The sequence below is a fragment of the Naegleria lovaniensis genome (assembly GCF_003324165.1).
Source record: "Naegleria lovaniensis strain ATCC 30569 chromosome Unknown tig062, whole genome shotgun sequence".
In the NCBI taxonomy this organism is placed as follows: domain Eukaryota; phylum Heterolobosea; class Eutetramitea; order Acrasida; family Naegleriidae; genus Naegleria; species Naegleria lovaniensis.
The window spans coordinates 1-25,285 of NW_025407884.1; the positions used below are offsets into that span (position 1 = coordinate 1).

Below are 25,285 nucleotides of genomic sequence, written 5' to 3' on the forward strand. Positions count from 1 at the left end.
TGTATTGTGAATACTTGAGACTTTACAACTCGAGAGATGTCGTGAAAGACATTGAATTAGTGGCATCGGCCATTTCTGAATACAGCGGGGTTGGCTTAGAAATTGAATGGGGCCAAGTTTTTCGTCTGGTTCATCCTCCATTCGATGCCATTCGAAAAAATTTGAGCATGATGCACTCTGATCACAATCAATCTGCAATCTTTCTCAAACAATTTGGTGCTTGCTTGGCTGAGTTGTATCCTAATGAATTGGCTCAATATTTCTTTGAACATTTGAACGTGATAGGACCTTTTGTGGAACACGTTCCATATTTGATCAGTTCAACTCAAATTCAACAGCAAATGGCATTGTTATTTCTTTCACAAGAACAGTTAGATTGGGAGCGTATCACGAGACTGATGTCGCAATACAGCGCTCTCTTTTCAGAGTTGATTAAAACCATTTTGGAGAACGTGTCAAGAGATACTTTGCAACAACTGTGTGGACATATCACAACAACCATATTAACTGATCAAAATCTTGAAATGATGAATGACTATATTGGAATATTCAATAATATTTCTAAAAACGATCAAGAAAGGACAACAAGTGATAAAGAGCTAGTAACACTGGAATCTTGTAACCATTCAATCTCCAATGAGACGATATTTGAAACGGCAGCAGTTCTCATGTATTGTGGAAAAATGGGAATTCACCATTTATTTCAATTTATTGCAGAACAACGAAAAGATGTAATTGACAAATTTCCACAAGTATTTCCTATGGTTTATCACTCAATCACTGATATGGGCAATATTGAGAAGGTGAATTTGAGAAGGGAGTTTCACTTGGTGTCACACTCAACCGAAATTTTGTTATTCATTTCGAGACATTCCATTTTGAAGAAATATTTGAATTTATTGGCCTCCATCTGGTCTATACCTTCTTCGAGTATGCAGAACAACTGTCCTAGCTTCTTTAAGGCAATTACAAGTATTCATTTCCATTTGGATCGAATTTCTGTATTGAAAGAATATTCCTTGAGTGAAAAAGACATTTTTGAAATGATTTCACTCTATGTATCAAAGAACGCAATGGGAAAGTTTAGCAACTTGTTTCATCTTCCCACTTTCACCATGAATCATTTATTGCAAATCCCAAACTTGTATTTGTTTCACACGAAAACCTTTAACAAAATAGCGAGCTTACGTTTAGTGGTTGATTTATTATGGAACAATTTTGAAAAGGATCAAGCCAAAATCAAATTTAGGGACTTGTTTTGTTTCATTCATGGTCATCTTTATCAAAACAAACATCTCACTCAAGTCATGAAATATTACAAGGGAAAATATTTGGAAATGGTAGAAGAGATCATGTATGACATGCTGTTGGATAATGACAAGTATTTGATCATTTGCTTCTTTGTCAGCAATTTGTCGGATACCTCTATTAGTCTCACGGATGAATTGAAACTCGAGTGTTCTAAAGAATTGTGTGGTGGTCATGAATTTGAGGAGCCTAATTTTGAATTACGAGATTTTGATCGACTGAAACGTGTGTTGTGTGAAAAATCCAAGTCCACCATTTCTAAACAACACTTTGATTCATGGAAAACGCTCATACTCTCTATCATCAATGTGGAACAAGCAGACAATGTTTCTCGTTTACTGAATGAAATTGATCCAATCCTGAAAAATCAAAAAGAATTACAACAACAATACTTTAAAATACCGACAGTTTATGAGACAAAATTGAGGGACGAGGAAGAACGAGAGAAGAAAGAAATACGTTTGTCACAATCCTCTTCTTTGGACTTGTCAAAGATATCCTTTTCGTTTGGCAATTTTTCATCGACAAATTCGAATTTGTTTGAAAAATTTGCATCAATCAAAGAGGATTCACAAGAAGAGCAAGAAAGTACAGCCACCTCGTTTTCAATGTTGAATATTCAGTTTAAGAACTAGGTTGAGATTGAATCTGCTATGAAGTGCATTCGCAACAAGAAATGTTATTGAGGTAGAATTGGTGTCATTAATAAGGACGTACGCATTTATTACTGTAACTTAATTGAATGACATTTTGGGAATGATTCGAAACAAGTGAAATAACACCTCTGTAGATAACATATTATGAAATTCTTATCTATCATTTGGGAATGATTCGAAACAAGTGAAATAACACCTCATTTATTGTAGTTCCAGAATTGACATTTTGGGCCTGATGTAATTTTCGAAACAGGTGAAATAACACCTTACATATTCATGAAATTCTTATCTATCTTCTTGAGTGGCATCTTCAGACCATTTCAACATGTTCAAAAATTGAGAACTAAACTTTTCATAATCTTTCTCATTCAACACTTCAAAATGCAACACAGTGATACAAGCATGAGAAGCAAACTTGTTAGATTCTTTCAATACAATCTTCTTTGGAAGTCCCATCAATGGAATGCTTGACAATGAAGTGATCCAAATCAATAATTGTCTTAATTGAGTCACATTGAGAGTTTGAATAACTTTTCTGAAGTTTTCTTCAATTTGTGGAGAGAGTTGTGTGAAATCCATTTCATTCAATAACATGGAGGCATCAATATAAGATTGACCATTCAATAATAATTTCAATTCCATCACTGTCAATTTGCTTTCCATGAACCAATCCTTATTTTGAGTGAGTAAAGATTTGACTTGTTGTTGTGAAGAATTTGAAACCACATTCCTCAACTGTTGAATGGAATACCATTGAAATCCTTTTGAAATTAATTTCAATTTTCTTCTTTGAATGGGTGAGAAGAGTTTCTCTCTCAATAAATGAATGATATATTCATCAACATGTTCCATATTCACTGCCATTTCTTTCTTCTCAATACTTTGAGAATTTGGAGAGTAAAACAAGTCATTGCTGAATGATTCTTCAATGAATTGCAATTCCTCATTTGAGTTGTATCTTTTCATTTCTAAAATGTTTTCACAACATTGAGAATCATATTGAGAAACAAAATATTTCCAATAAGAGATTTGATCTTTCAATGGTTTCTTGAGTTGACAAGTGACAATCATCAATTCTCTTTCTCTATGAATTTCATCCATGGTCACATCATTGGAAACACTCGCATCATAAATCAAATACTTGAGAATGAAATCATTGATGGGCAAATACACTGATTTTTCATCACATTCCAAAAAGACTTTCTTCAATAAAAATCCAAAAATCACCAATGCTTGTTCTTCATCTGAAGAGATATTCTCTCCTTTAGACAAGATGTAATTCTCAACACTCTGTGTTTCTGATCTTTCGAATAATTTGTCATTCTTCAAACAATGATTGAAAAATTGAGTGAATAATTCATTGGTTAAGGCACCTTGATCAATTCCACTTTCATTTTCATACTTGACCAAGAATGGAGTGTAAAGTTTCACATACTGATCAAGCTTCATTGGTACTTGTTCTGAATTGAAAAATGTGGAATAGAGCTTGGAAGTAACTTGCTCCAATAAAAGAGATCTGTCAATGGTCAATCTCACAACTGAGTTATTGATCTCATTCTTCATAATCTTTCTTAAATCTTTCAAGACACGAACCCATTGTTGAATTCGAGATTCTGGAGTGCTGAGTTGAATTCCTTGATGTTCCAACATTTCAGTCAATCCTTTCGTGAAATAATTCTCATTCAACAATTCCATTGCAGAAGGTCTTTGATGAGATTCTTTACAATTGAAAATATGATCTAACATTTCCATCAATAATTTTCCATGCTCATCATCTTCCTCAGGTGTTGGTAAATGAACCTTATTGTCAATAACGATAGTAATAGAAGTAGGAGAAAGCTGAGATTCTCTATTCTCCAAATAATACCAACATTCTAACATGGTCACACCCAATGACCAAATGTCAGATTTGTCATTTGAAACTGGTGGCTTGTCAAGAACCTCAGGAGCTATATATAACATGGTTCCAACACCTCTTGTATGTCTATTGGTGAGGTATACATCAAGCTTCTTGCTGCTTCCAAAATCAGCAATTACAGCATTTCCATTCTTGTCAACCAAAATGTTGTCACTTTTCAAATCACGATGAATAATGTCTCTCGAGTGCATGTAGTAAATGGTTTCAACAATGCTTCTCATGAGCTTTCTCATCGTTTCTCTACGTTCAATTGGTTGATTACCTTTCAGAGTCATGATATAACTTCTCAAATTTCCCAAAGAGTAATAAGGCATTTCAATGTAAACGCGATGCCTTCCAGGTTCTACAAAAACACCATTCACCTTTACAATTCGATCATGTGGGTGTAATCTCAAAATATTTGTAATTTCAGTGATGATTAAATCATAACTTTTTTCATCGAAAGCAATTTCTTTTAGAATCACTTGTTGATTGTCTCTCTCCATCAAATGGACAATAGAGAGTCCGTTGTGTAATAATTCCTTTTCTTTGTAATGTTCATAAGTAAGACCTAATAGAAGTAAGTTCTTTGAAAATGCCCATTTTTGGAATTTGCGTTCAAGTGACATGTTATCATTCACATTTTCTTCATTACTCAATAATAACTGTTCAAGTTCAAACATGACTTCAGGATATTCATCTCTATTGCTCAATAATTGAGTTTTGAGTTGTTCTTTCCTGAGATTTAGGTTCGAGAGATGCAACGTCAATTTTTCTTTCTTCTCCATGAATTGTTTCTTTTCAGTTTCAGTCATTTCAACTTTCTTCTTCTTTTTCTTCAACCTGAAATTGATTTCTTCAAGATCTTCTTCACAGTTTTCAATTTCATCATGGAGATCTTTAATTTCCTTCAAGAAAGCGTCAACTTGTTTCTTCGTTGAAATTGCGACTTCCAAAAATTGAGATTTGAGTTCAAGTGATTTCATTGACTCTGTCAACATCTTGTCCTCTTCACTGATTTCCTTCTTCGATGCTTCATACAACTTGATAAGCTTCTTTTTCTTTGAAAGAATGGACATCTTGTTCAGTATGTTGTTGTACTTGTGATATTCCTCAAGCAGTGTGTTTCTTAAATTGTTTCTCGATTGTGTCAACTCATTTACACGAGAATTCAAATCAGAACTTTCAAATTGTCTCTCATTGGTGTCATGAAGGAACAATCTGGACAAGTTTTGTTCACATTCGATCAATTTCTTTTCCAACTCATTAATGTGTTGAATATCAAAAGAAACATGATGGATTGATTCCTTCTCAATCTCATTCTTGAGACGTTCAATGAAAGAATCGACATCTGAATGGTCATGCTGTTGTTGTCGTAATTGCTCATTTTCATGAACAACTTGAAGGAGCTCTGCTTGCAATTTTCTTGTTTCGAGTTTGTGTTGTTCAATTTGACTTTGCCTCTCCTCAAGATCTGCTTTCAATTGAGTAATCTCTTGATGAGAGTGTGAAAGCTGTTCAATCAAATCGTTGGTTGTCAGTTGTGATTGATGACACTCAAGAGTGGCTTGATTGAGATTTGTTTGCAAAGTGGATATTACAAGTTTCAACTGAGAAACTTCTTCAGACCATTGGTGACACAAGTTTTCACACTCTTGTTTATGTTCAAATTCCATTGTTGAGAGTTTCATTTCAAGAGATTTCACTTGTTCTTCGAGTTTCTTGTTTCGTCGTTTCCATTCACCAAGATTGTCACTTGTTCTGGGTGCACTTGAAGTGGAAGGACTGTTAGAACGAATTTCATTGCTTGTTTGTAATGTCTGACGAGAAGATGATGGCGAACTCGTGGTATTGTTGTTATTGCTGATCATAGTTGTGGATGAATGGTTTGGATTGGAAATGGTCTGACGAGCTTGTGTTTGGAGTTGTTGTAAATTAATGTTTTTTCTTTGTGCACGACGTTGAGTATCTTCATCAATTTGAATATCATTGCGGGAAAGAAGAAGTTTCACAATTTCCAAATGTGCTTCCTCACATGCAATGAATAATGGAGTCTTTTGAAATGAATAAATTTTGAAAATAAGATCAATAATACTTACAAACTATTTCATGAGTTGCAATAATAATAACATTTGAATTTCATTCAATTCAACAAACAATGATCAATACTTACTTCCTATTTCATCATTAACAACAATGTTTTTCAAATTTCATTCAACAATAATCAATACTTACACTCTATTTCATCATTAACAACAATATTTTTCAAATTCCATTCAACAACAATCAATACTTACACCCTATTTCATTAACAACAATATTTTTCAAATTCCATTCAACAACAATCAATACTTACACCCTATTTCATTAACAACAATATTTTTCAAATTCCATTCAACAACAATCAATACTTACACCCTATTTCATTAACAACAATATTTTTCAAATTCCATTCAACAACAATCAATACTTACACTCTATTTCATCATTAACAACAATATTTTTCAAATTCCATTCAACAATAATCAATACTTACTTCCTATTTCATCATTAACAACAATGTTTTTCAAATTTCATTCAACAATAATCAATACTTACAAACTATTTCATCATTAACAACAATATTTTTCAAATTCCATTCAACAACAATCAATACTTACACCCTATTTCATCATTAACAACAATATTTTTCAAATTTCATTCAACAATAATCAATACTTACACTCTATTTCATCATTAACAACAATATTTTTCAAATTTCATTCTACAACAATCAATACTTACAAACTATTTCATTGTTTACAATGACAATATGTGTTTCCAGAAAGAAAGAATAATGATTGAATATTATTCAATTCAACAAATAAAAATCAATATTTACATACTATATTTACAAACATTATGATTCATTCACAAACATCAGCAAACACAATTTCATCAAACACTTACAACACTCTTTAAATTGACATCAATTCCATCCACATTCAACAACAATTTCACAATTTCAAAATCTCCTTTCGAACATGCGCTACCTAACATTGTCCTATTATAATATTTCGTTTCATTAATAATCGGACGCAAATCCATTCCTCGCAATTCATTCAAATCACCATCTTCGATGGCTTTAAAAGCACGATCAATCATTTCACTCCTTTGTTGCTCGTTTGACATGTTGCCCTGTGAGGATGAATGATTTTCAATGAGACAATTTTTTTTGATGATTTTTCACAATTTGACGTGATTGTCATTTCTCATTTGGCAATTTCCATTCTTAGCTTCGGTCCGTTCCCTCCTTCTTAATTTACAGACTCAGACAGGAGAACAGATACAATTTGCTCTAGAGGTTGAGTGAAAGTTTGACTTGTAGTCTTGAGGAACCTCTAGAAAACATAACATCTGCGTGACGTGTTGTATTTAATGAAGTGCTGTCACTTGGGTGTCATTGATCAGTGGTTTAAGGATGCGTGTGTAGAATCAGCCTTCTCGAAACGATGTTACTTGTTGGATTGCTTATTAATAAACAAGGTGAATTCAAAAGTCATCGGATCCACCTTAGTGAAGCTGAAAATGAAATAATATATTCACGAAATATAACAAAACCCAAAGTTTCTTCCGCTGAGTTGAATGTCCTGAGTTTAGCGCTGAATTGATTGTCTGAGTTTAGCAATGAATTATTCATGACGTTTCCAACAAGGACTTTTACAAACAAAAAAAACGCCCATCATCATGAACAATCAACCGTTATTGCCCTATGAAGGAGTAACAAATTCTGGAGCCAACACCACCAGTTTAGATTTTCAAGGTTTGTACCCAATATTATTATTTCTAATCGGCATGGAATATATTTTCAACGGAAACATCATGATCACTCCTACAATGAATGTTGTATTTTTTGGTGGTTTGGATTTTAATATCGGGTGATGATCATCATCATTGCAATCATGAATTTTTCCTCTCACCCCATGATTTTTGATACTATTGAATCGAATCCGTATGATGATTAGATTTTGGAACACAAAATCTTTCTTCCCAACAACAACTGTCCACAGAACCCATCGGAAGAATGAATCTCGATGAACACAACAATTTATTTGATGTTCAACTACCTCAAGCCACAACAACAACAACCTCAACAATTCCATCCGCTGGGAATGTACCAACCAATTCCAACAATTCCATCATACTATCCGGAGAGGATGATGAAGAAGATGATTTACAAAATATTGATTTTTCTCAATATAGTTTCTGGAACATTGAATATTACATTCCCTTCTTTAACGTGAATACCACCGAAGTCTTGCTGAGAATGAGTAAACCGTTTTTGTTTTTTGCAAGCGGCGGGGAATCGTTTGTGGCGTTTGTGAAACGAGGAAAGAAACAAGCAGATTTATGGGGACCGTTCTGGATCGTGACAACATTGATTGTGGTGATTATCATGACTAGTAATATTGGACAATTTATTAATTTGAGAGCGATTGGAGGAGCTTTGGAAAATGATTTCAATGCGCCAGTGCGTGCCAATTCAAGCTCTGATTCGGAGCAACCATTCCGTAAATTGAATGGAAATTTGTTGGAATGGACGACAGATTTTTCATTGGTCTCTGTGGGAGCTACTGTGTTTTATGCATTTTCCTTGTTGGTACCAACCTTGTTGTGGATGATGATGAAATATAAGGCCATTGGTGTGAGTTTGGTTGAGACTTTGTGTATTTATGGTTATTCATTTGTGGTGGTCATTCCTCCACTTGTACTGTGTGTTTTTGACATTTCATGGTTGCGATGGATTTTGATCGTGTTAGGATTTACCTATGCAGCTGCTTTTATTGTGTATGGATTATTTAAGGAATGGAAGAAGGGTGTGACTGGTCCTCAGGATAACATTTTCCTTCTCATATTTATCATTTTTGTATTGGCATGTCACTTTATTTTGGCGATTTTTGTTAGATTTTACTTTTTCACTTTCCATGTCGATTTGAAACAACAATAACGTTTAAAAATTTATTATTGAGCCTTTGTACAATACTTGTTTCTTCGTCCTAGTCATGCAAATTAATATTTGTCAAATTAATTCATGAAAATTAATATTTGTCAAATTATTTCATGAAAGTTGAGAGTTTGAAAAAGTGAAAGCAATTCCATTACTACCGTATTTGAGATTGGTATGTTAAGGTTTTCACAAACATTGCTGCCCTCAATCCATGGTATGGAAATCGTCGTAAACACGCAATCCGTATTTAGTGCTCGGAAAATCTCTCACATTACTTTTTGAGATCTTTTGGATTCGTCTGCACTGAATTTCTCAAATTCCAATCTCGGAAATTAATCTTTTCACATCATTGATTTCGCATGATCTTTTCATGTTTCTCCTCCTTCACATTTCAACCCAGCCGACTTGATACCTGCCACTTGTCAAACAGTTCATTCCTCCATATTACACTCAAAAAAAACACTCAATCCAACAAGCCACATTCTCATCATGTCGTTCGATTCCAATGCCACCATCATTCTCAAAATCTATTCCCTCCTAACTCTCATCTGTTGCATTGGTGCTGCCATTTTCCATCTCATTGCTCTCGGACTCTATGCCGACCGAACCAAAGAATCCACTCCAACAGAAACCTATATTGCTCTCGGATTCACTTCTGGAGCTTGTGTCTTGATGGCCTTTTTTTCCTTCTTTCATGTCTTGAGATTGTTAATTTCCTCATTAAGGTCGAATTATTCAAAATTTAACAATGTCATGTGGTGTTTGTATGTCGCAATTTCTGGATTCACAATGGGATGTGGAACTTTGGAAAGTACAATGACGGGAATGTTGTATCGAGGACAGAGATCGGGAAATAATGTGCAAATTGTGGATTCATTGTTTGCTTCGAGTATTGTGGTGAGTGGAGTGGCATTGATGGCAGTGATGGATGGATTAATGTCACGTGCCAATCAAAAGTCAATTTGTTAATTATTCGTGAACATGACGTTCATGAAGAGACAGTAATGATTAAGGTCTTTTTCAAATTAAATGAAAAAAACAATTATATTTAATATACATTTTAATTTGCTTCTTGAAATGACACTTGTCATTCCTTCGATCCCTCTGCATGTTGCAAATCATAAATTTCTTTCCATCGTTTAAACTCTCTTGTTTTTTGTAATCTCATGAACGTATCATTCATATTCATCAACAATTCCGAATACATGATATCCACGACTTGTTTGACAGTGATTTGAGATGTCATGGAATTCAATGTTGGAGTTTGCGGAGTGGAAGGAGTTGAAGTGGAATCTCGAAATGGTGATAGTAAATTAGAGGTTGAACCACGTGAGAGTTGTTGTTGAATGGAATGGTTTGAATTTTCAAGTTCAACATGACCAACAGTCGTGTCCAAAGTCAATAATTGCTTCTTGACATTTGACGGCAAATTCAATTCGTATTTGGAATACGGTTCAAAGAAATCTCGTTTCATTTCGGACCATGCATTCACTGGAATTCTTGATTTCAATTCTGTAAAATTCGACGATAATTGTTTCAATAAATCCCAAAATAAAATTTGTTCCAATGCAAATTCTTTTTCACTGTATTCCCTAAAAAGGTTATAAAAATCAGAATTATCCCTTAATAATCCATCCAATCCATTCTTTTCAACCATGGCTTCTTTTCGAAATAGAAGCTTCTTTACCATTTCAATAATGATGGCATTTCCTCCACACGACATGCTCGCTCCAAACGCAACCAATAAATTCAAAGGTCTTCCAGAAAGTGGAAAATTATCAAGCAACGCTCCTAAAACTGCCAAAATTCCAACCATAAATAGAAAGAGCAAAGACATTAAATCAAATCGAACATGGAAGGGATCATCGAAAAATAAAAATTTCAAAAATCCATGTCTTTGAATATTCTTTCGATTCATAATCATGTCAAATAGAACTGCACCCATTCCTAATAAACAACCTCCTAATAACATGGCAACGAGAACAATATTTCTTAACACATCGACTTGATAGGGTTCAATGACAAATAAGGAAATGGCATACATGGAGATGAGTACTGACACGAGAGCAGGAAGAAGACCTGTCCAAACAAGTCCAACAGGAAGACTTGCCATTAGTTTGTGCATTTTGATGTTTTTCGAATTTTTGACAATTTGATATAAATTTCTCATGTAAACAATTCGTAAAACTGTCATTGCAAAAATGGAAATAAATATCAAAGTCAATGTCAAAGATACAAAATGGAAGGCAGCAAAGCAATACGAGGCCAAATATTTGGAATAGAATAAAATGATAATAATGGCAACGATTGGCAAGTAGGGTGTCAATAATCGTTGTTTGAAAATGATCGATTTGAAACATCCTGTCACTAGAAAGGCAAACAGATACAATGAAATGATACCAATTTCACCAATTAAATAAAGTTCAGTTTCGGTAAAGTGACGTTCTGGACAGAGAGTCGCAGTACAGTAATGACAAGTGGAATTCAAGAATTGGTTCATGACTTGTGACAGTTGAATGGGAATTGTAAAGTTATAGGATCGAAATGCATTCAAAATTTGAGGTTCCAACTTGTCATACACACCATGATCGATAGAAAGTGTCAAATTTCGAACAAATTCCAAAGCACGAATCTCCTGATTTGTAAAATTCAAAAATCCTGTCAATACTCTCAACATTTGAGCATTTTGAATTTCTGGATGATTGGAACATGAATAATTTTGAGATAATTCTCGCAATGGTCTATTCACTAAACGTTCTGAATACCATTCAATATGTTGACACACATTTTTGACAAGTGTCAGATTTGCTGGCATGAGAGGAATTGGTACAAAATCCGACGGATGAATAAATTCATTCAATGTTTTTCTCTTTCCAGAGTGCTCTCGATACATTCTCATGAAATAATAGAATCGAAACGGTTCCATAAACAATCCATCGACGTCTTCAAACACATTTCCTTTTCGACACAATTCATCGGTCAACCAAACTTTCTTGACACTTATTTGTTGCTGAACAGAGAGACCATAAAAATTCAATAATTGTGTCAAAACCAACGGATAGTCTTTTTCAACACCAATCACCAATGAAGATCGATTGACATGTTGAAAGAAATTCGATCGAAGTTGATCCAAATTCTCGTCGGACGATGATGTGTCCAAATTCATTTCAAGAGATTGAGTGGCCACAGATTTCCATAGAAAAAGTGTGTGAAAACTCGAAACTCCAATCACTCGTTGACCGTTTTGGATCTTGTTCCAAGAAATTTCTTCCAAACATTGTGAATGAGTTTGAGAGGATAAAAGAAGAAGAAAGAGGAAGCATGGGACAAGCAACAAACACGAAATCGTGTAAGAATGAGATGAGAAGGATGTTTGGATGGTTGTCATGAACTTTTTTGTTGTTGTTTCGAATTCGATGAAAAATGTTTGACAAGTGACTCGTCGTGCCCAGCCTCTTCGTGTTTGGATAAGGAACTTTCAGATCCACAATTGACAGGCAACAAGATCTCTCAAAGCAAGTGTGGTAAAACGGAAAATTATTCACTCCTTTGGCTGTCATGTTTTAACCTGCGAACTTTTTACTTTGAGATGTTGCAACTTGTCAACATTTACAGATGAAGGGATACATTACTTTATGTGTACATTTGGTTTTGAAAACCTTTTAAAAACAATTTTACCATTCCAGCCTCCTCATTGAATTTTTCCAAATTTTTGAAAATTCTCTCGTGTGGCATGTTGTTCAATTTCTTTCCTTAATTTTGGTAAATAATTCAAACATGGATTATACATCATGGAACAAGTCATGATGATGTAAATGGGGGTAATGAGTAACGCTTCTTGAACTAGGAAGGCAGGAATTTGTCGATCGACAACGACATGTGCTACAAATGCTTGACTGATGAATCCAAAAAACCACAATGAAAATCCATAACCTAAAATGTTCAACCAGGAGGATGAATCATAGAAAAAGATTCGTTCTGAAAAGATCATCATCATACTTGTTCCGTTCCCATCCATGATCGAAGTGTCACTTGTCGCAGTAGTGACAGAAAGAACGTAACAACAAATGGATGCAATGGTCACACAAAAACTTGCCAAAACCAGCCATGCATAACGATCAATTCCCATTGCAAATACAATAAAGAATAAGGACCACAATAAAACGAGAGGAAGAGTCCAATCCAAAGTCATTATTACATGTTGTCTCATTTCCATTGTTGGAAATATCCAAATGAAATTCTCAACCAGAATTCCATGATACAATCCATTCAGTAAAACTCCCAATACTAAAAACACACCACTAAAGAAGGGAATAATAGTTAGAAAATGAAGCCATCGATTGAGATGAGACGAATGAAAGTAATGGACGAACATTAAAGTTCGTTGTAAGATTAATTCACATTTGGAAAGAGTGAGAATTTGATTGATCTTGTTGTGGTTATGAACTTTGAGTTCATTCATTGTTGGATAGGTGACGTTGGGAGGTAAAAACATTTGAAAGAGATGAATGTAGACGTGTTGTAAGAGAAGTCGAACGATCGGAATGGGATTGGTCAGTGGATGAACCATGAAGGATGGAGTTTGACAAGTGTCATTTGTGTCGGCTTTTGAAAATCGTTCATGTTCAGTTGTGACGGTCATGGTGGAATAGACAGATATGAAGGAAGTTTTTTTGTTTGAATTTAGGACTGTTGTTGGTGTTGGGTACTGAAAAGTGTTATTGGTTGCTTGTAATGAAACATGTCACATGAATGATCCACGTGTTGACATTTTTGTTCTTTCAACGGGTAGAGATCTACAATTACACAGATCAATGATCAGTCGCATGTTTCGACAATCTAACAGACCCAATTCAGCATTTTACACGATTGTGCTGTTGTTTTTAGAAGGGCTGTTTTTTGCGTGCAGCAGGCAAAATTTGAGGCATTGAAAAATAGAAATCATTTCAGATCTGTATTGGATCGTCCTAGCTTTAGTTGAATAATAAATTTTTGTTCGACGTTTTTGTATAAATGTTACAACCATTCTGTTGACTGTGCATGTATAGAAATGTCATGTAAACGTTTGCAATTATGTAAATTTTTCCAAAATTCTCTTACTGTTTTTCCAGCTCTTCCACTTCCACACAAAATCATTGTTATTTCACTTGTTACTTTGCAAAAGTAAATCGGTAAACTTGTTTTCAATACTTGACCTCCAGATCTGTTGTAAATAGTGTCAAAAGTAAGTAAATAATAATCACCATTTGGATTTGTTCCTCTTGAAAACCTTAGCTCTGCCGGACGAACATTATACGTGAACGAAATTGGTGTAATATTGTCAATTTCATGCGTCTCTGATATTGTTGCAACGTTGTTTTGGTTAGTATGAATGAGTATATGAGTCCAAGTTCCAGACACTGCCAATGGAATGCCATCGAGCTTAATTTCATAGAGGGTACCATTTTCTCCCTGTAAATGGGGAACATTTCCCGTTTTAAAAATTTTACCACATGTAGTCACTATGCATGTCATGTTTCCAGAACAACCAATATCCATTACTCTATATTGTTTTGTTCTATTCCACAGAGACCTTTGAAATTTGTATTGTTGAATGTTTGGCGTATCATCACCTACTTCTGGAGAGCTATCATTTCGATCATTGCAAAGTTGGCCATAATAATTAGCTCCAATCGATAGGATTGCATGATTGTCAATGCAGATACAAATATGTCTTCCTCCTACGCGAAAGTGAGTAATTTTACCATTTAACAGATCGATATTTTCAGATTGGTTCTCAATGGTCGCTTGTAGCTGCAGGTCCACAAAGCAATAAAACCACTCAGAGCTGCAAGTTCCAAAACCTTCAATTCCACAATAGTATATTCGATCCCTACAATCTCTCACTGTAACAAATTGCTCTCCGCAAAACATTTCAACAGGCTCTGTTGGAAAACTGTCAGCCATGACCGTATGTGTGCCATCTTGACGATTCAATTCAACTAGCAGCAACTTGCCATTTGGACTATCTTTCATCGGTTCCGACACCATCCCAAATCTTACAATCGATCACACAACAATTATTAAAATACATTGGAAATACATTAAAACATACGGAAAATCGCCAAATAAATAAACCTTGTTCGAGTAGGTGAGAAGTGTTGTAAATTGAAGTCCGATATCAATGAACTTTAAAGTTTCATTTGGTGGAAGTGGTAATGATCTTGTGTTTGGTTTTGCAAATTTAGAATATCTCAAAAAACGTCCAGCTCCATCTTGATCGTCGTTCCAACAAGGATCACCACTACAACCATTTAAGTCCGTGGCTGTATTGAACTGATCAAAAGATCCAGTTAATAGGGCTCCTTTGGCAGAGCATCCTTGAAAATAAATTTCAAAATCATCCACTTCCGAAAGTATGGGTAAACTCTTGGAAGAAATGTTGAAAGCAGCAGTAGAGCCCATGTGTGGTTTGTAGCTGCGAGGATGCGGTACTTGGTTGTTGCTAATTTTTTTCTTGTCTTCTGATGACAATTGTGTCATGTAAAATTTCATCATCATTTGAATTTTAAATATTTAAATTATTTGGAAAGGATTTTTGATATATTAACATAAATTTAAAAATTTCCGACCTTCATTTTTGAACGGTTTTCTTGAAATTGAAAAATAAACCAGAGCTAAAGTATTTATTGAGTTCTTGACAACAATAGCTAATTTGAAGAAGATAATTACAGCAATCGTTTGTAATAGGAGTAATATAACTATTACACCTTTGTGGTTGTTGTTATTGTTGGAGTGTGAGAGGATTGAGATTTGTTTGATTTGGTATTTTGAAGCAGTGTAGTGTGAGGAGGTGTTGTCTGTTAAGCTTATAATGCGATAATTTACAACAACAGCAACTAATGCTGAAAGGGCCACCTTGGTACAAGACCTAGTTTGTACCACAAGTCAGTGTAAGCGTTTTCTTGGAATTGTGGTAGAGGCATAACTGGCAAAAATCCAGGTGGTGATTGTTGTGGTTGCGGTGGTTGCATCATTACAACGATCGGAGGTTGTTGTGTTGATAGAGTGGGTTGTGATGACAATACGTTATTTGTGCTATTGGATGTTGGTTGTTTTTCGTTCGTTGGCTCTTTCGACTCGGAGGTGAGGTGTTTGATAGTGTGTGCAAGTATTTCAATTTCGTCTTGTTGTTTTTCTCTTTTCTGCTTTTCTTTACGCAATTCTTCTTTCAGCTCCTGAATATATTCTTCCGACTGCTGAATACGTTTTTTCAATTCTGCCTTTGTTTCAATATTGACCTAATTAAACTTAAAATGATTTATTTTGACAAAGGTTATGCTTGTTTCAGTGCATGATAATTTATATTGTTTGTAAGGGGCTTGTAGTTCACATGGTAGAATATTTCCTTAGCATGGAAGGGGTACCGGGATCGATACCCGGCAAGTCCAAATTTTTTTGCCCCTCACCAGTTGTATCACTTGTGATTTGGATTATGGGCGCTGCACTTTCTTCGATGTTCTTCCTTTTTCAACAAGTACATCTCTTTGGAATGCTCCAATTGGCTGTTATCAAAAAAGCTGACATGACATGGATTTCTTCTATTACTGTGGCAGTTGATATCGTCCTTTTTCAACCAAAATTGCTGCTCATTGTTGTAGTGGGCTCGATTATTTGGATTGTTTTGATTGGCTTTGTTGGTCATGTGTTTTGTGTTTTTTTTGAGTTAGAATTGCATGCGATCAGTGTTGGTGAATTCGTTTACATTTTACAAATTCGAGGTTTGGGAATTCTCGAACTGACAAGCAAGTGGACGTAACATTATTAATTTTAAATATATATTTATTTGCTTTCAACGAGTTTGTTTTCATTAGATTTTGAACGATCATTAACATTTGTTGAATTTATGTAAATAACATCGTCTCTTATTCCCGATCACTTTCTCCTATTCATTTCGATCGAAGGTTGATTGTCCGGTTGTTGTTGTTGATCATTCTTGTACGCTCGATTATTTGGATTATTCCTATTCGCATGTTCTCTTGCTTGTTGTTTGGCTTGTTCATACAATATCGTAGCATGTGAAACACTATGATAAAACAATGCATGGTTTGGATTCATCATGTTGGTCATGGCACGAATATCAATGACATGATACTGGTAAGTTGGTTCGTTGGGATAAAAAAGCCTGTTGTTGGGATTGTTGCGGTTGGCCTTGTTGTCTGTGGGACCAACGTACATTTTTTTTGTTCTCGAGTACGGATTTGTGCATCCGAAACCGAATTCAGAGTTTAACAAAAAAAGTTGTTGAGAATTCCCAACACCAATGACACAATGTTATACTGTTAAAAATTATGGAAAACAGTCACTCAGCCTTCAACTACTCTTCAACATACTGGATGAGAAGATCCACCTATTCAGTGCTTCTCGTTCTTCTGCATGTCCTCCATGACCTTGATTGTACAAACCAAACATTATAACACACATGGACCAACTATTCTTTTCATTATGGATATGATCATTCTGTTATCTTTTCATTAATAAATTAATTTGTTGGAACAATCATGTATTTAATATTTATTGGAATTGTACTTCAACATTACTTGGGAATGCATCCCGAATTAGGGATGTCAAATAGCAACTTGGCACTGCAGAATCCATTCAACACAATTTCATTGACCTTATTCGAATTGGAATTGTAAAACAACACCTTTAAATTAATGTTCAAATCTGTAAAGGAAACTCCTTTTTGTTTCTCAATTTCAAAATCCATAAATTGTTTCAATTTCGAACTTCTTGACTTGGCTCTCACACACGGACAAAAATTATCACATTTAGGTCCATTACTGTGCATGGCAATTGGAATTCTCTCAGGAATTTCCTTATTACTGACATGACAATACGTCTCATTGACCACTTGTAAATGATCACATGCTATATATGTTGGAAGTCCCATTGCAGCTCGACAATCACCCAATACTGGATAATATTGAGAAGAGGATTTGGCAACATACATGATTTGAACAGCTGCTTGATCGTCATTGTAAATCATTTGAGGATTTTCAACCATGTTGAAGGCAGCGACAAGATAAGCTTTGACATCTCGTTTGCGTGCAACATACATGCCAGAGTTTAGATATTGAAAACCAGAATTGGATGGACAGTAGGGTTTGTTTTTTGGATAATTGTTGACATAGTGTTGTTGGAGAAAGTTGAAATCCAAATTCTGTGGAAATAAATTATAAGGTCAGATTGAATTCAGCGCGTCCAAATTTGTCAATTCATCCACGCAATGACACACTTACTTTGATTCCTTTAAAGAGTGAAAGGGGTGGCCACTTATTCTTCTCAGAGTTGAAGAGGATGGGCCAATTCTCATTCTCTCGTTTCTCAACATCAAAGTTTTCATCTTTCAAATATTCATAATAAACATCTTTGATGTGTTGAACATTTCCATTGAAAGTGACATCCAAACCATCACTGAAAAACACAAAATCATCTTCCTTGATATAATTTGATGCTTCACTTTTGAGAAATTGATCGAGAATAATGTACTTTCTCCAGTGTCCTGTTGTTGTAGATGAGTTTTATACATGCAAGTTCCATGTTCATCATCATGCATGTCGAATCATGTGTAGGTTCATGTTAATACCCACATGTCTGTCAAATCAAAGGCACAACATCATCAAATCAACAACTTACCATAAGTACCTGGACGATCTTCCTGTCCAATAATCGTTGGAAACGTCTCCACATGATTTCCCTCTTTTGCCATGTCAGTACTCTTCAAATTATAACTAAAATAACTTTGCAAATACACTCCACACAACGCACCCATTCCCCAACTCGAATCATAATTTCTTCCATGCGTAATGTATTCGTTACTGAAGAATGTAATTGGGAAGACTCTTTGGTTTCTTCTCTTCTGCATGTTGTTGTTGTTTTGGTTCAAAGTTGAAGCATTGGTTGTTGGTTCACATGTGCATTCACGAGAGGTTGCTGCATGCTGTCTGTAAGCGGTGGTCATACTTGAATCCAAATGAGAGGAATTCATGGATTTGTTGTGTTGAGGAAAAACAATCCATTGAAAGACCATAGTCACGGAGAGAGTGAGAATCATGGTACCCACAATCAAGATGAGTTTTCGACTTCTTAATAGATTCATTGGTGATGGTCACAAATGTGCAATTGGATAGAACAAGGGATGGTCTGTGGATGGATGAATCACGAATCAGTGGTAGAGTTTTTTTGAAAAGATTCACAAATGGGAAAAGTGTCAAGTTTACAACACATCCACCATCGGTCGAGGAAACTCTTCTAAGAGATATCCATCTCAAATGCAGATGAGGCACAGTAGGTATAAGTTCGGGTAAAAAATCTCATGGATCTGGAACTTGAACATTTAGAAAGGTACCGTTCTACTGCTTTGAACTTCCTAATAAGGATGGGTTAGTATCATGCAGTTCCTGTCAAAAAATGGCATCTTTGCCGTAATTGTTGTTGGAGAATTGCTCGGTTTACATCTCACATTGGGGATGTCAAACAATAATTTGAGGCTACAGAATCCATTCCATTCAATCGCATGACCTTATTTGAATTGGAGTTGTAAAACAACACTTGCAAGTTAGTTGTGGCCACTTGTCAGAGTTGAAAAGGCCAATTCTCGTTCTCTCATTTCTCGGTGTTCCTCTCCTCGACTACAGCAAAGAATGATGATTAATATTACTAAAAATACAAGTAAAGTGAATTTAATTTGTACAAACTACAACTGTGGGTTGCAATAAATAATAATGAGAAAAAGAATATGATGACAAGTAAATTTCAGGAATGGCATTGAGAAGTAGTTGTTAAGCAGGCCCACCGTTGTCCTAGTGAGTACTAAAGTAAGGATGTTTGAGGCATTCTGTAGCCGATGGTCTCTTATTGGGATCATATTCCAACATTCTGTACAGTAAATCAACTCCTGCAGGATCTAGCTTGTTTTGTAAAATATCTTTGCTGAATTGTTCTTTCGAAATTCGACCATGGCATGGAATTGAGGTTTTTTTGGCAATCTTGTTAATAAGTATGTCGTAATTTGGTAATTGTTTGACATCCGGCCAATCCGTTACTGATGGAAGACCCATCTTGGAAATAATGTTCGCTAATTGTGACATTTCATCTTTGCCTGTAAATAATGGTTTACCTGTAACCATCTCTGCAAAAATACAACCTAAACTCCAAATATCCACTCCATAGCCATACGACTGACTTCCAAGTAAAATATCAATAGAACGATACCACAAGGTGACCACTTCGTGTGACAATTTCCTTACTGGAATTCCAAAGGATCGCGCCAATCCAAAGTCTCCAAGTTTAAGCTCAATTTTATCTGACGATGGAACATTTTGAGCAGTATTGGTGCCTCGATGATGTCCATTGCTGCTGCTGCTAGAGCTTCCAATAAATTGTTTTTGTTGTGTTTGGTTTGTGTTGGTACTACCAGCTGGTGACGACGATGAGCCAGTAGCCAATGTTGAACCAGCATTCACCAGAATATTCTGTGGCTTTAAGTCTCTATGAAGCACGCTTTGCATGTGACAATATTCAATACCCTTGAGCATTTGTCGCATAAAGTTCTTCACTTGTTTCGGTGGAAGACCCTTGCCATCCCCAGCAACATTGTTAATATAAGCCTTCAAATCTCCATAATTGCAATATTCAAAAACCAGAGTCAATTGATCCATGGAGTGGACCAAATCTACCAATCTCACCACATTCGGATGTTTTAATTCTTTGAGAATGGCAATTTCTCGAATGGCTGTACATGGAACACCTTCATTGAGTTGATCAAGTTTGATACATTTCAAGGCTACGAGTTGTTTGTTCGGTCCGATGGATTTATACACCTCTCCATAAGTACCTTCTCCGAGTGGTTCAATTTTTGGATAATTAAATGTTTGATGGGCTCCCGATGATGAAGATGCAAGAAGCGAATTATCATCAAGAGGAGGAATATCCATTGTGGGATCCATCTTCTTGTTGTTATGATAATGATGAATCAATGATGGTGGTTAGTAGTTGGGTTGTTGTTGTATTTCGGAATAAGCCTTTGGTAGAGTACTACAAAACTACTTCCGAGAGTTGTCCGCGTGAATAATATTAATATAATGAAATGAAATGGTTCACGAATTGTGATGATGAATAACTACGCGCTCAGTCTTGGAAACTTTCGTTATTCAGTCCCTAACAGAGGAAAATAACAACTACAATAATTTCAATGCAATTTTTTTGATTTTCTTTTCACCTCCTTCTCGATTTGGACTTTGGATGAGAGTTTAAAAAGACAATAAGTTACCCGACCCTTATTGCTCTGAACAGATGATGGACTACATTCGGATTTTAAAATTTAAATGAAACACGAACAAAAGTAATTTCTTGTCGTTATTGTCTTTATTAAGAAATATGGGTGATTGGTGTGAGAATTTTGTATTGGTATTTACAGTTTTTGAGGTGGGTGAGTGTTTGAAAGATGGGTGATGCATCATGGATAATGTTTTTGATTTGATCCAATGCTTCTCCTCTTCAATTGAATTATTACAGAATCTTGTTGACATTACTTAAAAATTTGAATTCTGTGATTGAGGTAGTCTGCCACAAGTAATTCACCTGTTCTCTCGTTGAGACAAATTCCATGAGGCTTGAAAAATTGGCCGTTCATAGTTCCACGAGAACCAAACACTCGTTTCACTTGACCAGTCTTTTCATGCAAGACTACGATTCGATTATTATCTTGATCACACAAAATGATATGCTCACGAGTCTTGTCAATTGCCACTCCACGTGGATGATTAAATGTGGAGGTATATCCTTTGGTAATTCCAAATGATTTGGTGGAAATGTAAGAAAAGTGTTCTTGAGTGTCACTACCATTGTTACTAACAGCATTGCTCGTACGAGAACGACTGTCACGTTTCTCGTCGCAAGTGATTCTCCTCAATACTTGAATTCTGTGAGTGTCAACTTCACAAACCACCAACTCTGAATGCTCATTAATCTGAATATCCCAAGGTCCTTTGAATTGGATGGATTTCTGTTGCTGATCAGCATTGTTGCCACCAATAGTACTAATAACCTTGCCGTCATGTGCTTGTACCACTTGAATTCTATTGTTGTTACAGTCACAAACAAAAACGAGATTTTGAGAAGAGTTGCTTTTGGAAGGCGACACAACTTGTTGACTCTTGCCATACCATACAGCCATTCCACTTGGTTGATTGAATTGATCCAATGCTTTTCCCTTGACATTGGGCGTACCTGATCTCCAAATATAGTTGTAAGATTGGGAGCTTGTCGTCGTTGTTGTTGTTGTTTTCGTGTTCGAATGGATATTGGTGACATTTGTGGATGACAATGTCGACTCTTCAATTAATTGTTGCAAGTCGTACTTGTACACACAATGATCGTTGCATGTCACAAGAAGGGCATCATTTCTTCTCGAGTCATAATTGGATTCAATACACAAATGCTTGGCTGCAATGTTAATGCTTGCTCTCAGGCGTAGAGTTGCAAGGTCCAAAACCTGAATTCTTCTATTGCCCATATCAGACACAAGAATGACGTGACAATTGTAGGAAATTTTAATGTCACAAGGACAGTAGAATTGATGATCGAGCGGATGGTTCATAATATACGCAGTTGAGGTTGTGGATGAACTCTTTCCCAGCGTTGCAACATGCTCAAAATTCATGGAGAATGCTCTTTGTGGAGTTGATCTCATTTTCATTTTCAGCAAGTCCAATAATTCTGAACCAGCACTAGTAGCACGGCAGAATGATGCATCAAGTACCAAGACAACATTGCTAAAATCTTCATCAGAAGCCATTTCCTTGTCATAATTCGAAGAGGACAATAATGGAGAGGGAGGACACAAATTGACACTCAAAACGCTCTCATAATGATAAATATTGTTAGTAGTGGTTTCCCATCGAGGATACTTGGCTAATTGTGTCACATAGCCAGAAATGCTAGTTGTTGGCGAAGTGGTGTTGTTGATCAACACAGTCAATGGTCCCTTCTCCGCTAATGGTGACACAACTCCATCATTGCTTGCACCGCCATTGCTACTCGTTCCATTTGATGATCTTCTCTTTCTATGAATGCAACAACAAGTACAACATCTCAAGGGTGAAGCTGTATTGGGTGTTAACGCAAAGCCATTTTCGCAGTTAGATCTCAGTGCAGTGTCAGTGGCATTGGGTGGATTGTGATCATGATTTGCTCCTTGCTCACTAACTAAATGCACTTCTTGTTGTGGGCAGCTTGTAAGAATGGACGAAGAAGAGTATAACGGGTGACTCTTCTGATCGCCCATTGAGGAATCTTGTTCTACAACAGTCATATAAATTTCGCTGCAAAGACTGTTGTACTTAAATACTTAACGTTTCTAATTCAATATACAAATTGATGAGGAAAGCCAACAAGAAAGCACCTGCACTGATCAAAAACAAGCTTTTGAAAACACCCGAGGATGGAGAGGAATTATTAGAAACAATGGTTAATAATTTTGGTTGATGACTCAATCTTGCTCCCTGCATGCAATAATGAGATATCCTTGCGGAGGTAATAAAAAGAAAAGACTTGATGATGATCTTTGAATGATCTGTTAATAAATGATGAATGTGATCGGGAATGAAAAAAAAGAAGAAGGAAGAAAATACACTCGTTCCGATCGTCGTATTGTTGTTATTATTATTATTGTAGTTGTATGATGATGATTCTTTTTTTTCTCTTCTTCTTCTGATCGGCTCAGCAACAATAGATGAAGAGAGGATTTGATAAAGATGATTCGGAAATGCTTGAAGAGACTTTTTTGAAAATTTGGACGTTGAAAACGTGAATTTGAGATTTTTTTAAAGACTGTTTTTGGAATGAACTTGCAAATTGCACAGGACAGATGTCATGTAGGGTTTACGTAAGGTTGAGTGCACTTGTTTTCATTGGGACCTTTTTGAAGTCGTGTCATGAAAATTGTTTTGCCAGTTGACTTGTAAACTTTCTTGAGGGTCGTTCATTGACGAGTCTCGATTTTCAAATTCCAAAATGTTTTTTTATTTTAAGGTTCAATAAGGTTTCTGATGAATCATGGTTGTTGACACTGCACCTTGCACTATGGTACAACACTCATCATTCGAACCAATTGGTGCACATCTTCCTTAGTAGATTCACAACAATGGTTATTTTTGTTGTTGTTGTGATTGTATTTTCTTTTCATTATCCAAAAATGGTAAAATTTTTTTGGTGCATGGCTGCAACTTTAAACATTCAATGGTTTCCACAAGTGATGCTTTTTCAATCATCTCATCATCGTTACCAGTACTCACTGCACCCTTTCTCAAACAATTCAACACATGTTTTCGACAATATGGAATTGCAGCTCCATAAGCCAATACAATAATACCAGGTGACAAGGGTTCAATGGTGAAATAATTTTCCATGACATGTTCGACATGTTTTTCCAATTTCAATTTTTGCATCAGAGTTCTCAATTTTGGAACATCTTGAGTGTGATCCAGATGTGATGAATTGTCTCCTTCCAACCAAAGTGGTGATTCTCTTCTCGAATATGGATTTGCCACAACTCCAAATTTCAATGCATGATAAAATGATGGAAATGATTGTTTGAGTGGATCACGTAACGTTTCAAAATAATCTGTCAAAATGTTATAGTTTTCGTCATCAGAGCTATTGTTGAAAATGGGGACATTTTCGTATTGAATGGTGCCTTCAGGTGTCGAATGTTCCTCGACTTGAATATGGGCACACTGTTGTAAATCTTGAAAAAGTTGTTTCGTGTTGGTTTGAGTCGGAGCGAAATTGCGTGTAGTGAAATTCTTGTTGTGAGCGAGACAGGAAGGAGTTTTCAATAATTCATTTACTTATATAAAATTGTTGAAATAATTCGAAAAAATGTCATTTAAAATCATCATGATGATCAAATTCATGTGAAATAAATCCACAAACGTTTGAAATAATTTCACAACAAATCACACCACCTACGTAAACACATGGACATGAATGACCAATACGTTTCATGTTCATAAATCTTTTTCGAATTATTCGATCGGTTCACCCTCTCCTGATCATGTTCATGAATGTGCAACTCCTCGACATGTTTTTCACATTTTTGAGCCGCTGAAATGTATTTAAAAACTGTTTTTTCTTGTTCCGAGTATGGAGAGGGAATATTATCGAATGAAGAATATCTTTTCGATACAAGTTTTGAAAGTATTTGTTGCTGAGATGGCAAAGATGACATTTTTTATGTTTTACAAAAATCTTGATCGGCATGGTTGGTTTCAGTATTGATGTTGGAGAGATTTGATTTCAAGTAAACGGATTTAAGCTGTCCCCTATCTGTCTGGGCAGTGACAGTCATGATGAGTGGAGAGACCTGATCTCATTTGCATGATTCCAAAATCA

The 25,285-nt window shown here is 35.6% G+C and overlaps 12 protein-coding genes across 12 annotated transcripts; 3 read left to right on the forward strand and 9 right to left on the reverse strand.

The window, feature by feature from the left end:
• C9374_012925 (uncharacterized protein) lies at nucleotides 1-1,943 on the forward strand (the record flags this gene model as incomplete). The annotated part of the gene is made up of 1 exon (XM_044688745.1): nucleotides 1-1,943. A coding segment is annotated over one exon (1,943 nt), but the record flags the coding sequence as incomplete, so codon positions are not given.
• A 306-nt stretch (nucleotides 1,944-2,249) lies between these two features.
• Nucleotides 2,250-7,032, reverse strand: C9374_012926 (uncharacterized protein; the record flags this gene model as incomplete). The annotated part of the gene is made up of 2 exons (XM_044688746.1): nucleotides 2,250-5,963; nucleotides 6,811-7,032. The coding sequence occupies 2 exons, from the start codon at nucleotides 7,030-7,032 to the stop codon at nucleotides 2,250-2,252; spliced, it is 3,936 nt and encodes a 1,311-aa protein (XP_044542157.1).
• A 555-nt stretch (nucleotides 7,033-7,587) lies between these two features.
• Nucleotides 7,588-8,848, forward strand: C9374_012927 (uncharacterized protein; the record flags this gene model as incomplete). The annotated part of the gene is made up of 2 exons (XM_044688747.1): nucleotides 7,588-7,663; nucleotides 7,866-8,848. The coding sequence occupies 2 exons, from the start codon at nucleotides 7,588-7,590 to the stop codon at nucleotides 8,846-8,848; spliced, it is 1,059 nt and encodes a 352-aa protein (XP_044542158.1).
• Nucleotides 8,849-9,337: 489 nt separating this feature from the next.
• On the forward strand, nucleotides 9,338-9,817 carry C9374_012928 (uncharacterized protein; the record flags this gene model as incomplete). The annotated part of the gene is made up of 1 exon (XM_044688749.1): nucleotides 9,338-9,817. The coding sequence occupies one exon, from the start codon at nucleotides 9,338-9,340 to the stop codon at nucleotides 9,815-9,817; it is 480 nt and encodes a 159-aa protein (XP_044542159.1).
• A 118-nt stretch (nucleotides 9,818-9,935) lies between these two features.
• Nucleotides 9,936-12,236, reverse strand: C9374_012929 (uncharacterized protein; the record flags this gene model as incomplete). Its single annotated transcript, XM_044688750.1, has 1 exon — nucleotides 9,936-12,236. One exon carries the CDS (start codon nucleotides 12,234-12,236, stop codon nucleotides 9,936-9,938), a length of 2,301 nt encoding a protein of 766 aa, XP_044542160.1.
• A 303-nt stretch (nucleotides 12,237-12,539) lies between these two features.
• On the reverse strand, nucleotides 12,540-13,490 carry C9374_012930 (uncharacterized protein; the record flags this gene model as incomplete). Its single annotated transcript, XM_044688751.1, has 1 exon — nucleotides 12,540-13,490. The coding sequence occupies one exon, from the start codon at nucleotides 13,488-13,490 to the stop codon at nucleotides 12,540-12,542; it is 951 nt and encodes a 316-aa protein (XP_044542161.1).
• A 374-nt stretch (nucleotides 13,491-13,864) lies between these two features.
• Nucleotides 13,865-15,388, reverse strand: C9374_012931 (uncharacterized protein; the record flags this gene model as incomplete). The annotated part of the gene is made up of 2 exons (XM_044688752.1): nucleotides 13,865-14,885; nucleotides 14,943-15,388. 2 exons carry the CDS (start codon nucleotides 15,386-15,388, stop codon nucleotides 13,865-13,867), a joined length of 1,467 nt encoding a protein of 488 aa, XP_044542162.1.
• A 1,374-nt stretch (nucleotides 15,389-16,762) lies between these two features.
• C9374_012932 (uncharacterized protein) lies at nucleotides 16,763-17,065 on the reverse strand (the record flags this gene model as incomplete). The annotated part of the gene is made up of 1 exon (XM_044688753.1): nucleotides 16,763-17,065. The coding sequence occupies one exon, from the start codon at nucleotides 17,063-17,065 to the stop codon at nucleotides 16,763-16,765; it is 303 nt and encodes a 100-aa protein (XP_044542163.1).
• Nucleotides 17,066-17,423: 358 nt separating this feature from the next.
• On the reverse strand, nucleotides 17,424-18,989 carry C9374_012933 (uncharacterized protein; the record flags this gene model as incomplete). The annotated part of the gene is made up of 3 exons (XM_044688754.1): nucleotides 17,424-18,050; nucleotides 18,130-18,392; nucleotides 18,527-18,989. 3 exons carry the CDS (start codon nucleotides 18,987-18,989, stop codon nucleotides 17,424-17,426), a joined length of 1,353 nt encoding a protein of 450 aa, XP_044542164.1.
• Nucleotides 18,990-19,692: 703 nt separating this feature from the next.
• On the reverse strand, nucleotides 19,693-20,838 carry C9374_012934 (uncharacterized protein; the record flags this gene model as incomplete). The annotated part of the gene is made up of 1 exon (XM_044688755.1): nucleotides 19,693-20,838. One exon carries the CDS (start codon nucleotides 20,836-20,838, stop codon nucleotides 19,693-19,695), a length of 1,146 nt encoding a protein of 381 aa, XP_044542165.1.
• A 581-nt stretch (nucleotides 20,839-21,419) lies between these two features.
• C9374_012935 (uncharacterized protein) lies at nucleotides 21,420-23,177 on the reverse strand (the record flags this gene model as incomplete). The annotated part of the gene is made up of 1 exon (XM_044688756.1): nucleotides 21,420-23,177. The coding sequence occupies one exon, from the start codon at nucleotides 23,175-23,177 to the stop codon at nucleotides 21,420-21,422; it is 1,758 nt and encodes a 585-aa protein (XP_044542166.1).
• An 862-nt stretch (nucleotides 23,178-24,039) lies between these two features.
• On the reverse strand, nucleotides 24,040-25,121 carry C9374_012936 (uncharacterized protein; the record flags this gene model as incomplete). Its single annotated transcript, XM_044688757.1, has 2 exons — nucleotides 24,040-24,740; nucleotides 24,863-25,121. The coding sequence occupies 2 exons, from the start codon at nucleotides 25,119-25,121 to the stop codon at nucleotides 24,040-24,042; spliced, it is 960 nt and encodes a 319-aa protein (XP_044542167.1).
• Between the last annotated feature and the right edge of the window lie 164 nt (nucleotides 25,122-25,285).